General features: G+C 50.9%; 1 protein-coding gene across 4 annotated transcripts in view; it reads left to right on the top strand.

Annotated features, from left to right (window-relative positions):
- The first annotated feature begins 10,070 nt into the window (after positions 1-10,070).
- The window catches only part of oprl1 (opiate receptor-like 1), a 25,789-nt gene continuing 20,224 nt past the window's right edge, over positions 10,071-15,635 (top strand). Inside the window, exons 1-2 of one of the 4 annotated variants that reach the window (XM_029834443.1) lie at positions 10,071-10,373; positions 12,518-12,745. In XM_029834443.1, coding sequence (XP_029690303.1) covers positions 12,537-12,745 — 209 coding nt within the window. In that variant the 5' untranslated portion in view covers positions 10,071-10,373; positions 12,518-12,536. The remainder of the gene's footprint in view (positions 10,374-12,517; positions 12,746-15,635) is intronic. The other 3 variants (XM_029834444.1, XM_029834442.1, XM_011619119.2) reach the window with 3 other exon arrangements.

A 15,635-nucleotide genomic window follows, 5' to 3' on the forward strand; every position in this document is an offset into this window, starting at 1 on the left:
GTTAATAGAGCCCTGACTTTATCCTGGTGTGATCATCATGTTTGACTTTCTAAAGGAGTTTTGGTTTATTCAGGGTGAATGTTGAGGACAGTTCTAAACATTTACACTAAAATTGTTATGGGAGGGTTGTCTCCTGGTCCTGAGAGCAGCCAAGAACACAGTGGGAAAAAGGTCCAAACAAGTTTATTTGACTGCTGAAAATAAAAAAAGAAGCAGTCCTCCTGGACTGCAGAGAACTCGGGAGTCGGGTCCGGCACATTCACAGGTCCAGCAGATGGCGTGGAGACCTTGAACGTGCAGGGAAGGTGAGTCCTCCTGGACTGCAGGGGACTGAAGAGTCGGGTTCTGCATGTTCACAGGTCCAGCAGACGGCTTGGAGACCTTGAACGTGCAGGGAAACAACAAGGGAACCAGGCAGAGCAACTCAACAACACTCCGGCTCAGAGAGGCAGGTGCTCCCTCCTTAAATAGGTGGCCAGGTGATAATCGTTCACCTGCCTGCAGCGCCAGCTGTTGCCAATCAAACTCCTCCACGCCCCTGCAGGAAGAACACAACCCTGGACCCCAACAAAAACTACCTAAAGAGCACAATCGCTAACAAGGATTAATCCTTTATAATGCCATCCTCTACCGCTTATCCGGGGTCGGGTCACGGGGGCAGCGGCCTAAGAAGAGAAGCCCAGACTTCCCTCTCCCCAGCTACTTCTTCAAGCTCATCCGGGGGGATCCCCAGGTGTCCCCAGGCCAGTCGAGAGACATAGTCTCCAGCATCTCTCCAACGTGTCCTGGGTCTTCCCGGGGGTCTCCTACCGGAGGGACATGCCCTGAACACCTCACCAGGGAGGCGCCCAGGGGGCATCCTAACTAGGTGCCCAAGCCACCTCATCTGGCTCCTCTCAACGCGGAGGAATGTATGTGTGTGTGTGAGTGTGTGAGTGTGTGTGAGTGAGTGTGTGTGTATTTTGGACAAATAGTTTTGTATGTTTGTGAGGACCAGCCGCCTCCGGTTCTCCGTCTCACTTTTCCCCATCAGCCTGTTTGTGAGGCTCCTGCCAGCAGAAGCTCAGGACTCCTCCTCAGGTGTGTGTGTGTGTGTGTGTGTGTGTGAACTCCTCCTCACGTGTGTGAGGGGTGACTGTGGAGAAGGATGGACCACGCTGAGGAGAGTCCTCAGGTTTGGGTCTGTCAGAGGTCTCTAGAGGAAGGTGAGCTTGAAGGTGTCCGGTGTGGACCAGCTGCTGGTTGTCCTGACGTCTGCTGAGGCAGCAGAACATACACTCCTTTGCTCGTGCACATATGAATGATAGCAGTCAAATGAGTGCACGTGAGCCCGGTGTTGTATGTTCTCTCTGGCTGAGGCCCAGGTATGTGGTCCAGTGTGAGTCCCTTCTCTCTGCTGGTCTTTCTCAGTTCAAGTGTTCAGCTGAAGATGAGATCTTCTGTTTACTTCTCACCCTGCTCCTCTTCCTCCCCCTCCTCACTCTTGGGGTGAACACAGTCCAGATCCTTCCTTTATTTACCGAGTAGCGGAGATGGAGAGGGACTTGTTAGCCTGCCTTGTTAGCGAAGCAGTGGGGGGGTGTCTTTGTTTACAGAGCAGTGCTGCTGTGATCGTCTCACTTGTTAGAGATGTTGAGAGTTTCCCGTGTTTTCAGATGGGCCAGGAAGTCCCAGGAGTGGTTCAGGACCGCGGCTTTGTTCACAGGTTCTGCTGAATGTGGGTTCATTCCCGCTAAAATCAGATCTAATGGAATTTTGTCTGTGGAACATACGGACCTACTGAGATCTACGCAGGTCTCCTCTCAGCTCAGCTGACTTTGAAACCAGGCACATCTGTGAGGAGCCCAGCCACCTCAGTGGAGCTGATTAGTCCTCACGTGTAACAACACACCTCCTTGAATGAGTCAGCTTTTATTTTAACTGCATGTTGTCGCTGTCTGATGGAAACAGTTTAGTCGCTCACATCTCCTCCAGGAGAACATCTGATGCAGAAAACCTCAAACAAACAAACAAACAAACAAACAGTCAATTACCTGAGGATACTAGCATCCATTCCTTCATGTATGTTAGCAACATGCTAGTTAGCAGCTGTAGCCCAGAGCTTTGTTCTGAACACGCATTATGGAGATAAAGGGTCAGGAAACGGAACCACGTCTTCTGGACTGGAGTGACTCCACCAGCTGGTCTGGCTCCTGGAGCCACCATCGCCCATCCTCCGTACCCCCACTGGCCCCCTATAACCTGCACACTCCACGATAAACCATCTCTCCTCCGTTTCCATGGCAACAGACCGTCATATCTAAAAGATCTCCTCTCCCAGAATTCATTTCTCTGAGCCCCTGCTCTCAACTTGGGTCTGGGGTGGACCAGTGTTCCCTCTGTGCTAGGGGCTCCACAGGCTGAAGAACCTTTATTGGTATCTAATTATTCTCATTATTGTTGTTGTTGTTGACAAGCAGGATCGTTAATAATAAAAGCTGTGGGGAATCTGGGGGATGATGAAGAGCAGCAATCAGCAGCTGCGGAGGAGCAAATCTTCTCTTCTGGCTCTCAGATAACAGCCGCAATTTTCAGTTCAAGCCATTTTTAAAGGCAGTCCAAAGTGAAGTCAGCTGTCACGTGACCTCTGCTGGTCACATGACTCTTTGTTGCCTAGCAGCCTGATGCTAACAGGGGTGATGTGTCCAGTGGTCATCGTGCGCTCCTCAGGAAGCTCCAGAAGATTCTACTGATTCTCTCTCACTGAGAGCCACGTTCCTCACGTTCCTGCCCCTGAAGGTTCTCCTCGTCCTCCCTCACGTGCTTCCTGTCCTTGGCCTTGGTGAGAATCCCTGATTCAGACTTGGATCTGTTCACACTGACACAACTTTGTTCTGGGCTGAGGTTCAGCACCACCACCTTCTCCCACGTGGACATGACAGAGGTGTTCCTGAGAGGTTCCAGGTGAGGACAGGACATTCGTGAGAGAGTCCAAATGTTTTAATTATGAAGGAAGACAGGATGTAATCAAAGGTGACTGGCACTGCTGTGCTTGGGTCTTCTGGTTTCCATTATTTCTTTTTTTCTTCCTTCTGCCTGTCATTTCCAACCCCCCTATTAACCCACCTCTCCTCCTCTCCTGGTTCCCGACAGCCTCTCCACCCCCTCACGGTGAATCACGCTGATTAACATTGACCTCATGGATATTCGAGTCTCTCTGGTGGCCTCGGGAGCGCTCTGCTGTCTCTTCAAGGTGTTTGGGCTTGAGGGATTCACACCATTCCTACTGGAAACGAGCCACGGGAACCATAACAGGAGCGGTAGCTAGCATGCTAAGGCATTAGCTTACACGTCTGCATGGCTTTGCAGCAGGGCTGGACTGATCTGAGCGAGGACAGGCGGCCTGAGGATGGCTGTCCACTTACTGTCTTAGGGATGCTTTCCATAAATGTGCGGACACTGCTGTTACTGGGGGAAAAGGCGAGGCCAGAAGCTTTAGCTTGGGCAACAAACAAAAGATTAGCTTTGTTAGCCTCCAAAGCTAAAGCAGAGTACTTAAAAAAGAGTCTCCAGAGTTCCACCCAGCCTCAAATTCACTAAATTAGATCCCGAGTAATCAAATTAATGCACTGAATCGGTTAGCTTTCATTGTTATTACACCCAGTTTGGTTTTCAGTAGAATGAGAGATGATTACTTTTTTGACTGTTAAAGCTCCCCTGACCCTCGTGAAAGGTGGTGAACTGAGTAACGTTCATCCTCACGATGATGACCATCAACATGTGGGGCCACTTGGTTGAGGTTTTTTTCGACGACGCGGCCTTGAACTGAGGATGAGGAAGAGGAGGAGGAGTGTGTTGGGAGGATCAGCCGGTCTCTGTCCACAGCTCCTCCTCACAAACGAAGGAACAGCTTGTTCTGAGCCTGTACGTGAGCAGATGACACCTCTTCTTATAATCAGAACAAATGATATCCATTAAGCCCTTTAACACCGAGGATGATGGACCACTTTAATAAAGCGCAACAAGTTCTCAAAGTTTGCTTTGTTTCATCTCATGAACGTGTTGCGTTGCAAATATGTACATTTTTCCTTTTGACGAGCCAGCTAGCTGAGCAGCTAGGATCCCTGACCAGAGGAGCCACCTGGCGCCTCACCGACAGGACCAGACGATTGCAGATGTCAGTCGAAGTCTCCACTGGTCCCGTCCCCACGTTGTCCTCCCATTGAGGACAAGTGATGCAATATGATGCCGTCCCATCGTCTCCGCTCATTTTTGACGTCTACCTGCCGCCCCGCTGGATTTAAAACTGGATCTGACAAATGTTACAGTGGTAAATGTTGCCGGTGGTGCCGGCGCGGAAGCACCGCCGCTACAGGCTTCACACACACGGTCACGCAGGAAGTTATGCTGCCATTATTAGCTGATTCTTCAAGATGTGTCTGCTGCTCACTGGAACATCAGACCGGTAGAGCTGCTGTGACTGCAGGCAGATAGAGAGAGAAGGGAGAGTATTTCTGTGTGTGTGTGTGTGTGTGTGTGTGTGTGTGAGGGAGAGAGAGTATATGTGTGTGTGTGGGAGAGGACATTTGTGGGGAAGTGAGGACATGATTTTGGTCCTCACAACTTCAAAGAAGGATGGATGGATGGATGATGAGGATGGATGGATGGATGGAGGATGGATGGATGGATGGGATGGATGGATGGATGGAGGATGGATGGATGGAGGGATGGATGGATGATGGGTGGATGAGTGAATGGATGAATGGATTGATGATGGATGATGGATGGATGGATGGATGGATTGATGATGATGATGGATGGTTGATGGATGGATGGATGGATGGATGGATGGATGGATGGATGGATGGATTGATGATGATGATGGATGGTTGATGGATGGATGGATGGATGGATGGACAGACAGACAGAGACAGGAGCTTCTTTATAGTTCAGATCCACTCGGTCTCCACAGGTTCCCAGGGCTCAGAGGGAGCTGCGGGCACCACTGGGGTCACCAGTGGTTCACCTGTACCTGCTGGGACATCAACAGGCAGCCAGTCAGTTCCAACCAGCACAGCAACGGGGTTGACATTTCCATTTCGTCTGCTTCTTTTTGTTCTGCACACATCATCGTTACTTCCTGACATTTTGAACTGAAACATCTTTTCTTCTTCTTCCTGTTTAGAAGATGAGTGAGCTGAAGGGACGCGGTCTCGCCGCCGTTTGTCCTTCCTGCGGCCAGACAACCTCCAGCCCTCACACACCAGCTATCGATGGGCTCTATTTTAAGAAGCGCCATAATAAACAGGCGTGTCAGGATTGGATTGCAGGCAGAGCTGCCTGGACCCGTCCAGAACAATCCGCCTCACATTCCACCTCATTAACTGGTTGTTGTTTCAGAAAATGGTGACTGAATGTGCTCGTGAGCAGATCCAAATTCACTGGTTAGATGGTCACAGCAGCTGGGTCAGGTGGTTCTGCTCCATCTCCAAGGGAAGCTCCAGACACCAGAGCTGCCAGGCAGCAGGATCTGAACGCCGCTATGGTGTCACCTCCACAACCAGTGGAACAGCAGCGGTTGGATGCAGCCTGGTGCCACCCTCACAGTTCCGCCCCCCCACCGTATGAGCCGGACCACTTTGTTCGCTGTTCCCGCCCAACGCCGGCCGCTGTTCCCGCCCAACGCCGGCCGCTGTTCCCGCCCAACGCCGGCCGCTGTTCAGCCCAACGCCGACCACTGTTTCCCGCCCAACGCCGGCCGTCGTTCCCGCCCAACGCCGGCCAGCTGTTCCCGCCCAACGCCGGCCGCTGTTCCCGCCCAACGCCGGCAGCTGTTCCCGCCCACGCCGGCAGCTGTTCCCGCCAACGCCGGCCGCTGTTCCCGCCCAACGCCGGCGCTGTTCCCGCCCAACGCCGGCCGTCGTTCCAGCCCAACGCCGACCGTCGTTCCCGCCCAACGCCGGCCGTCGTTCCAGCCCAACGCCGGCCGTCGTTCCAGCCCAACGCCGGCTGCTGTTCCAGCCCAACGCCGGCTGTTGTTCCCTCCTGACTGGATCAGGAGCCGTCTTGCTTCCTAAATTTGATGACTGATCTTTCAAATGTTCTCCTCCATCAACAGCAGAAGCTCATTTTAAAATAATTCCTTGGAATCATCACAGGCTGAGTTCCTCCCATCAGAGCCCCCAAAGCTGTGCTGACCCCCTCTGATGGGTCAGCATGCAGAATGTGTGACATCGCATGGCTGATCATGACAGCAGGGCCCGTTTGTGACGTTTGATCACTCCCCATCAGCGAGAAACATCTGTCTGCTTGAGGTTCCTCAAACTTCCAGGCTTAGTCGCTGTCAGTCCCTCATGAATAATTCACACGGTGCGCTCAAAAGCCAGCCGAGACCAGGCGTAAATTGAAAACTGCAGCGGTTTAACTGGCAGCTATTAATTTGTGGGGCTGACTGGCGACTGCTGCTGCCTCTCTCCAGCTTTGTCTGCACTTCAGATCTTTTCTCCGCACCAGCTGATTTGTGCTGTTGTTCCCCAGGTAGCAGCAGGAAACGAAGCCCGTGAGACTCCTGCAGGACACCAGACATACGGTCTGTTCTCCAGCACCAGCTTTGCATCTTGTCAGCCTGTAGCTGGAAAAAGGCCTCCAGCAGCTTCTCCTGCTCCTGTCCCGTTGCTGACATGTCAACACATCATCACCATCCTCATTATCACCGTTGTCATCGTCCTGATTAAGATGCTGAATCTCTTGGGGCAGGCGTGAAGGCTCAGAACGTTTCTTAAAATCTATTTAAAGGGATGTTGAGACTCTGTCTGACCTCAGCCAAGCCGGGTGGTCACTGATGGACAGAAGGTTCCTGAAGGACATCCTCATGTCCTGGATCAAAACCGAGCTGCAGAAAGAACTCCAGCTGGGTTCTACCTCGGATGGAACTGGACACTGCGTCAGTGTCGGGTCTCGCATCAGTCACACGGTCTTTGGTGGGCCAGAACTCCAGCTGGCCACATTGATCGGGTTCCTGTCTCATTGTGGATGTTCAGAACGACGTTCAGAACTTCTGGGTTTTTCTTGACCTGGAACAGACCCGAGTCTCATTCTCCACATAGCTTTAATACTTAATGTCTTCCCTCAGCAGTTTGTTCAACTTTGTCACAGCCCCAACAGCACACGTAAAGTTGCACTTGAGAGTTTGCAGTTGCTATGGAAACCATTTCACTTTCAGCTCCGACCTCTTTCTGCAGTTGCAGCCTCTTCTTGTTTCACTCTGCCACAACCCCTCCCCCTCCCAGGATCAGGATCCTTCAGAACTTTGAGACACAGAACCCTGAGGTCTGCAGCTCCGTGTGATTTGCAGGGACTCCCCTACCACCCTACCACCCCTACCGCCCCCTACCACCCCGACCACCCCTACCACCCCTACCACCCCTACCCCCGTCAGCTGTGACTGGGCAGACACCAGCAGGAGACCGCTGGGTTGAAATCATGTTCAACGCCGCAGAACCAACCAGAACATTCGCCATGAGGAACCCTGGGAAGATCAAAGGGAGCAGGCCTTCTTGTCTTCATCATTCAGCTGAATCGAGGAGTCCTGCTCTCGTCGACCCCCGTGGGCGTCTCTTCATGTTCTCGTGCTCTGAAGGGGCCTAAGAAAGAAGTTTCATTCATCTTCTCTGCAATTAGCGGGCTGGACTGGACCGGCTGCTGTGTTCAGAGCTACACAAGGAGCAGGGCCTGATGGAGCACCTGTGGACTTTCTTTGAAAGCCCACTCAGAGATGGATGATGAGACTCATCAGCATCAGTCTGAAGCTCTTCAGTCTTCATCAAGTGGATTCGGTCTGAATCCGACTCATCAAACTGTGACCCGCACGTTCTTGATGTTAACGGTGCTCGTGGCGTTAGCCCGCTCCTGGACCGCTGCTCATCAGCAGCACCTTGTCGGTTGCTTCAGCAGCTATCAGACATTCCAGCTGTGAGCTGTGAGGTTTTAGCATTATTTCCATTTCTGTCTGGGTGGATGAGCTAACATCTGTGGGTTAGCATGATGTTTTAGCAATTTACAGAAGGCCTCTGTGCTTCTAACCATCGCTGTTCATCCCAGGGACCTCTACTAAAGGCTAGCATTCATGCTAGAGGATATTTTTCCATCAGAAGATCTTTCCTGAGCTTTATTCATCCTGGTTTTCAGAGATGGTTGGATGATGAGGTCAGGTCAGCACAAAGGTGTTTAATGAGTTCTGGGGGGGCTGCAGGTTCCTCTCAAGGACTCTAGAAACATCTACCACAACCCGAGCTTCTCCCCAGGATCTTCCAGACTCTCACTTTCAGCAGATGCCAGTTTAATGCCGCTGATTCGAGCCTAACCTGAGTGTTTGCCTACAGGACAGGAAAGGGCTCAACCTCAGGTGTGAGCAACAGGAGGAAGCATCTCCTGGGCCAACACTGGCTGCTAACAGAGCTGCGGCTAATGACAGCGCGAATGTGAGCCAATTATTTGGTCAAAGGGTGTTTTTCTCATCTTCAGGGAGAAGCTCCATCCCGGTCAGATGATCTGTCCATCCCAGAGCTGCTCCTGCTGATGAGACCCGGGACTACTGGAAAATTAACAGTTTTACTTCATTAGAACTAATTAGTCTGACGGGCTTAGTGACGTCTCGGAGAACAACGGGAACAAACGCAGAAACCGCTTCCCTCCCATCGGGCGGTCATGTGACCTAAACATCCACCGCGGAGCGGATCAGATGTCAACATCTGGCTGTTTCCCGAAACCACACACTCGTCTCCTATTCACTAGTCACGACCTGAGGGACATGGATTGAGTGAACTACGTAGTGGCACTCAATTTAAAGTTAGTATTCGGACAACGGCGTCATTTACGGTGCACGTAAAGTGACGTCATGGTGTTGCAATAATAATTACCCAACCGGTCGCCGGGAAAAGTGGCAAGGTTTATTTAATTATTTTAACCCATCAGAAATACATTCAGCGGTCATTTATGAAATATGCAATATTTTACCCGTAATTAACATTATATAATAAAATGGAAATATTAATGTCAATAATTACACAATAATAATTACTTATTACCTAAAATAATTAGTGTCCCTTGACATTTTCAAGCCAAGACGTGATGGCACATTCTCAAGTCATATTCGCTGTAGTGAAAACATTAATAAAGCAATTTTTCATCACAAAATGGATCCAGAGCTACTTTTCATCTTTGTAAATATTCTTTACTGAGATTCGGATTCCGAAGACCAATTTTAAGTTAGGGGCGGGGGGTTCAGTGAAGATTGATTGATTTATTTATTTTTTACACATTCATGTGGTAATATTTTTAAGATGATCATATTGGACCCCTACTGAAAAAAAATTCTAATTTCCAAAAATTCATATATCAAACCGCACAGAAGAAATTACTGATTAAATAAATGTATCCAATCAACGTGATACCGTCACATGCTACCATAACGGCTGATGGGATACATTTTCCGAGTTACTTAGGGTGCTCGCTTATACGCTGCTTTTCGCAGTGCATTGTTGGGATACATGAGTGCACTACATAGGTACAAGCGCTGCTCACTAACATTTGGACACTATTTCAAAATGGCGTCCACACTATTGAGTGCACTATGTAGGGTATAGGGGGCGGTTTCAGAAACAGCTCTGTGTGTTCATCTCCCCTCAGCTGATTCCCCTCATGTGTCCCACCTGTGTCTCCACTCTCTGATGAAGCCTCCACGTGCTCCTCCTGTCAGGGGAGGAGCCACGCCTCCTCACACCTGCAGGATCCTCCTCAGGTGAGCAGTGGTGTCCCTACACAAGCGTTCATCCAGACAGAGCTGGTCTCCACCAGGCAGGGACGTGGCTTCAAGAAACACACGCACGCACACGTGCACACACATGCACCGATTCAAATCACTTTCTAAATGAAATGGGGGGGGGGGGGGGGGGCGGAGAGGGAGAGTTCATAATCGATCAGGGGGTGGTGTTGGGGGGGGCTAGAGAGATCAAAGACTGCATCTTTCTCCCAGAAGACCCTCCTCCACCCTCCCTCTCTCTCTCTCTGCCTACCTCTCATCTCTCCTCCCCTCTCCTCCTCCGCCCTCCCCCTCCTCCCAACTGATGCTGTCCGCAGGTTCTGGCGGTTTTTCCCGTCTGTTCTCGTCTGAAGGCTGGACGGACCGAACCGTGTACGGCGGGAGGAGTGTGAAGCAGCAAGGCGGAGACTCGCAGCGCGAGCCCGGCCGGTGCACCAGCAGGGCGGGGCCACAACTACTTGGATCGTCGGCGTCCTCGGTCTCGATCCTCCGGAGCTTGTTGCCCGCCAGACAGGTAGCGTCCCGGCCGCGCTGCGGTCCCTGCGGCGTCGTCACCGCTGCGGTAACTGTGCGGGTGTGTTCTGTCATAAACAGATGTATAGATGTGGCACGGCGCGTGCGTCAAACCCGCGTGCGTGTGGTGCGTTTAAGTGTTTTGCGTTTGACTGTGATTGTTTAAGTGACCGTGTGTTTGCCTGAAACAGCTGATTCATTCCTGTAATATTTTGGCCGTTTGCTTCAGTGTGTGTGCGTGTGTGTGGCGTCAGATCTCTGCAGGTTGGAACGGAAGCAAGTTGTTGCTCAAACTGACAAAAACAGATTCCGAAGCAGAGTTCAGATGGAAGTCACGTGACAAAGTTGTGACGTGGAGATCATGTTTTCATAAAAGAACCAAGAGTGATCGATGATGACGTGTATGACCACATTCATATGATATGGGATGGTTGTTGACAACACCTGCTGACAGGCGGGGCAAAGAGGTGTGGTGAAGGACTAAACTGGACCTCGGTCTGTGCTGGGAGGGGGCACCAGGTCTTCTGATTCAACTGCTTCATCATGCATCGTAGCACATGATGAAGCTAATCATCCTTAGCATCGTCATCTTTGCCCTCCGGCCACCGAGAACGTTAAATACTTAATTCCGCGCGATTTTGAGCTGTGGAAATCGATGTAGCAGAGTTTCTTTGGGATAAGCCAGGTTTTGTAAATTGTGATGAATATAAATTCAGCAGTTTAGTTCCAGGGCCATCATAGGATCCTGGACTGGAACCAGTAGCGCAACAGCCTGTTCATGAATGTGAGGGTTTGTGCCTGTCTGAAGGCCACCTCATCAGGTTTAATCCACCACTGGGTCACGCCAGGGGAGGGCAGGATGGTAGCTGTGACCAAAGCAACAGTATCTGAGGAGTTCCTCGTAATAACCCAACAAAAAAAACCCTTTTCCACCACAGGAAGGCAGAAGTTACCCAGGAACGTCGGGGCCGCAGTGTGGTTAATGTTTGCCTGCTGAACTAATCAGGGCTCTTCTGCCTTGTGGTGCCAAAACCCCCAGCTACAGCAGCATTATCCTCTGGATCGTCCCATCTCCCCCCGACTGGACCAGATATCTCTGGACCCGTCTCATCAAATCCATCCAGCTGTGTGGTGTTAAGGGATCTTCTTAGTGTAGATGTTACCAAACCCAACCGGACCAGCATGGTTCAGCTTTCTGGACCAGGTTAGGTGTGAAACAGGTCCATCTTGAAGCCAGGAAAAGAAACATCTTTTCTCCTTTTTTTCCACCTGGAGCTCTCAGCCGCTCCGTCCTCAACAGGAATTCATCCAGAGGGGAGAAAACCCAAACAGGAAGTTGGACAGGACAGTCGAGCTGGTCAGACGAGCAGAGACCTTACATGGACATGGAGTCCCATCAGAGAGCTCGCTCACGCACACACACACACACCACACACACACACACACAGACACACATCCTCGTACTTCTGTCTTTGTGGGGATGTTCATAGACATAATGCAGCTCTGAACATTCACCCTGAACTTAAGCCCTGAGCGTGACCCTAAGGCCGACCCAAACTGATCCTAACATACACCCTAACACCACATCTAACCCTCCAACGGTCCTTTGAGTGGTGAGGACCAGCCAAAATGTCCTCACTTTGCGAGTAGAATGAGTATGTTAGTACTCTATCTTCAAGAACACACAAGCACTAACAAACCTCTTCTCCTCCTCGCCATCTTCTCATCATCTTCATCATGTGAGAGGTCAAACACACCAGTGTTGTTAATTCTTCAGAACGTTCTGCTTGTGCAGCTCCAAACATGTCCCGACTGTTATTACTGTTTGTCTTTCATCTCACTAACACCCATAAATATTCATGTCTTCTCCCTCACACACACAGTAAATATGTTTCTCACTTGGCAGATCATGAATAATTCTTTGTTTTCTTCCGTTATCTCCTCACATCTTCTTACTTTTGAAGAACGTCGTCCGTCTGGTAGCGCTGTAGTGCTACGCATCCCAGCAGGGGGAGCCCCCACTGTTTGCTCTCTTTGTTTGGACTTCCTGGTTTTGCTGTTTCTCCTTCACTTTGGGTTTTTAATCACTAATCACATTCGTGTTGTTGCATTAACCACAATATTCCCATCATTATTTGTGTTTTTAATAAATCAGATCACTCAGGGGTCAAAGCTGGAATCCTAACTGTGCTGTTGTGATGTCAGCAGGGGGTAAAAACTCAAGATGGAGTTCCCCGACGACTTCCTGTTGACTGAACTGGGGCACCTGCAGCTCTACAACGGCTCGCTGTTCCCCAACAACTTCAGCGCCGCCTACAACGAGACCGACGAAATGCTGCCCACCGGGGTGAAGGTCACCATCGTGGTCGTCTACATGATCGTGTGCGTCATAGGCCTCGTGGGGAACTTCCTGGTCATGTATGTGGTCATCAGGTCAGTGCAGTCCAACCGGGTCCGTCACAACTTCACTGAAAGTCCCATGTTGTCCCACTGGTGTAGGACAGGACTCCACAGTAGCCAGTGGTTTTACTGGTGTAACTGGCGTTAATGGTGAAGGTGCACTGTTGCAAAATTAACACATTTAGAAGCTCAACATGTCTGTTTGTGTGTGTGTGTGTGTGTGTGTGTGTGTTTGGTTTGCATATGTGCGGTGTGTGTGTGGGGGGGGGGAGTCAATGTAAGCTGAAGGTTGTCTTGACTAATGTGTGTATTCAGACTGAAGGTAATAAGAAAAAAAGAGGTTTGACGGCAGCATCTGTCTCCATGGTTACAGCACACACACAATCATCCACCTCCATGTTCGCCATCAAGGTCTCAGTTCCACTGATGGCCGTCCCGCTGCAACAATATTGGGATGTTCTCAGTCAGATGCTGACAGGTGATGAACACATGTGTCCTGTAGCTCCAGGGTCAGGTGGGCTGCCGGGAGGCGGAGCCAGTGGGCGGCTGGCAGCGACACAGAAGAGCTGTGGGTTTCACCAGCAGGGGATCCGGCTGGATTATCAACCCCCAACGTCGCTGGTAGGATTCAAACACTAACATTTGATCTGGCACGCGTGTATCAGAGCTACACGCTAACAGGCATGTTAGCAACTGTAATCCAGATGCCTGTGACCCCGACATGGATAAAGTGGTTTAAGAAGATGAACGGAGGTGTGATGGGGATGGAGACCACCACTAGATTTAAAATGTCAGGCTTTTACGTTATTCTGAGCAGGGATGTTCAACCCCAGTCCTCCTCCAGGGCCACATTCCAAACAGTTTCACCTGGGCTTCCACATAAGCAGCAGTGGGATTGGGTGTCTTCCTAGGCACCTCAGCCTATGTCCCGTCTGGCTTTTAACCAGCAGCCCTCCGGTTACAAGACCACTTCCTGCCGTCTGAGCCAATGACTACAAGAACCCTGGAGGACTGCACCTGATGACCACTTCCCCATGACAGCGACCATTAGGCGGTGGTTTGGGGAGCTCATCCTATCAGCAAGTCAGGGTTCTGGTGGAGGCTCTCTATCAGAACCTGCCTCGGAAACCACCACCACGCCAGTCATGGTTGCTCAGGAGGAGGACAAATACACACCGCTGTAGGTCAGAAGACTGCGTTCCTCTTTTATGAAGAGCTTCTTGTCTTCTTTGCTATGCTAACAGATGTGTTCGTCATCTGTCCAAAGTTTAATTAATATGAGTTTAGTTGGAACAACACGCTCAGACAGACTAATGAAGTGTGCGAAGAGTAAATGAGCAGCAGATGTGACCTCGCCGATCATCTTTAATCTCCAGAGAAGCTTAGCTGACAGACCAAGGCGGAGGAGAAGAACGGTTAACCTGATAAAGTTGCTCTCAAACCGTGTGAAGATGGTGTTCTCCACCTGAGCACCTCCTTCAGCTCCACTCTCATGTTCTCAGTGCAGACCACATGTGCAACCAGTCAGTAAGGCGGCGTCCAGCGGCTCAGACCAGTGCAGGAGGTCCATGTCACTGGTCTATGAGAGCAGGTCTGGCTGGTTGAAGGGAGGTGGGGAGGCCATTATCTCCATCAGTGCAGGTGATGTGTTATTCAAGAAGGTGGGAGCTAAACTGGTTTGTGGTTCTGCTCCAGTCTCTGCTGGTCTCCAGCTGTCCCCTTGAGGAAGATGAGAGACAGAACATTCAGCAACATGATCCACAGGTGGACGGGAGAGTGTCTCTGACAGCAGCTTCTGGTTGTTGGGATGTTTTAGCCGCTGGACTGGAAACGCTGGTTAACGCCTGAACATCTGTCATGCGTCTGACACGGAGGAGCTGTTGCTGGGCTAATGGTGCGAGTGCGTGGCGTGTTCTGCCCCCCACGGAGTCATTTGTTCCAGGGGAGCGTCAGTCAGAAGCGTCACTGGTGCATGAAGACCAACAGAGCCGGTGGAGGCTGCAGCAATTCTACCGTCGCCAATGACGACTGCTTCTGATCAACAGATGATGTAATTAACCTCACTTGTGTCACATGACTCAGTGTTCAACATGTGGTGGAGCAGAGATGCATCATTTCTCCTCAGTAGCAGCACACGCACACACAAACACACACACACTCATCCTGGTACTTCTATCTATCCTCTATGTACCTTGACCACCCAGCCATCCTCCTGGCCCCTGATCCACTGATCCACTGACCCTGACCACCCCGCCATCCTCCTGGCCCCTGATCCACTGATCCACTGACCCTGACCACCCCCCAACCTCCTGATCCCCTGACCACCCCGCCATCCTCCTGACCCCTGACCCCCTGTCCCTGACCTTAACCCAATTCTATCCTCGACATTAAAACCAAGTTTGAACCCTCAAATGGTCCCTTGAAGACGTGAGAACCAGCCCAAGTGTCCCCGAGGACGAGGAACGAGGACACTGTTCCCAGGATGGAGCAACAAGCCATGAAGAGTTTTGAAAACATTTGCATCCCCGTGTGAACAGGAAGTGCTGTTTTCAGTGAAAAAGGCGCCCTGCAGTATCCTCTCAGAGATGCGCATGTGCTAACGCGTCTTTAGTTGCTAATGTGCATCGTTGCAACCGTCTTCCTGTGGACAAGAGCGCTTTGAAATCAGGAAGGAAAAAGATTTGTGTTGGCGTTGTTGTGCATACGTCGCCCCTCCCCCGCCAGCACTAATGAGGGCCTCAGGTGGTGAAGTGGATCATTTTCTAGCAGAACTAATCAGTCCTTCACAGCGTCCCAGCTCAGGTTCTCCACCCTTTAGGAGCACTTGACTCCTCATGAGGGGCCAGCTCAGTTCTGGTTCTGCCTGGCGGAAATGGACTTGTTGGTGTGTTTGTTGTTAGCCGTTGTCTTGGTCCTGGATTAC

The sequence above is a fragment of the Takifugu rubripes genome, chromosome 3 (assembly GCF_901000725.2).
Source record: "Takifugu rubripes chromosome 3, fTakRub1.2, whole genome shotgun sequence".
Taxonomy (NCBI): domain Eukaryota; kingdom Metazoa; phylum Chordata; class Actinopteri; order Tetraodontiformes; family Tetraodontidae; genus Takifugu; species Takifugu rubripes.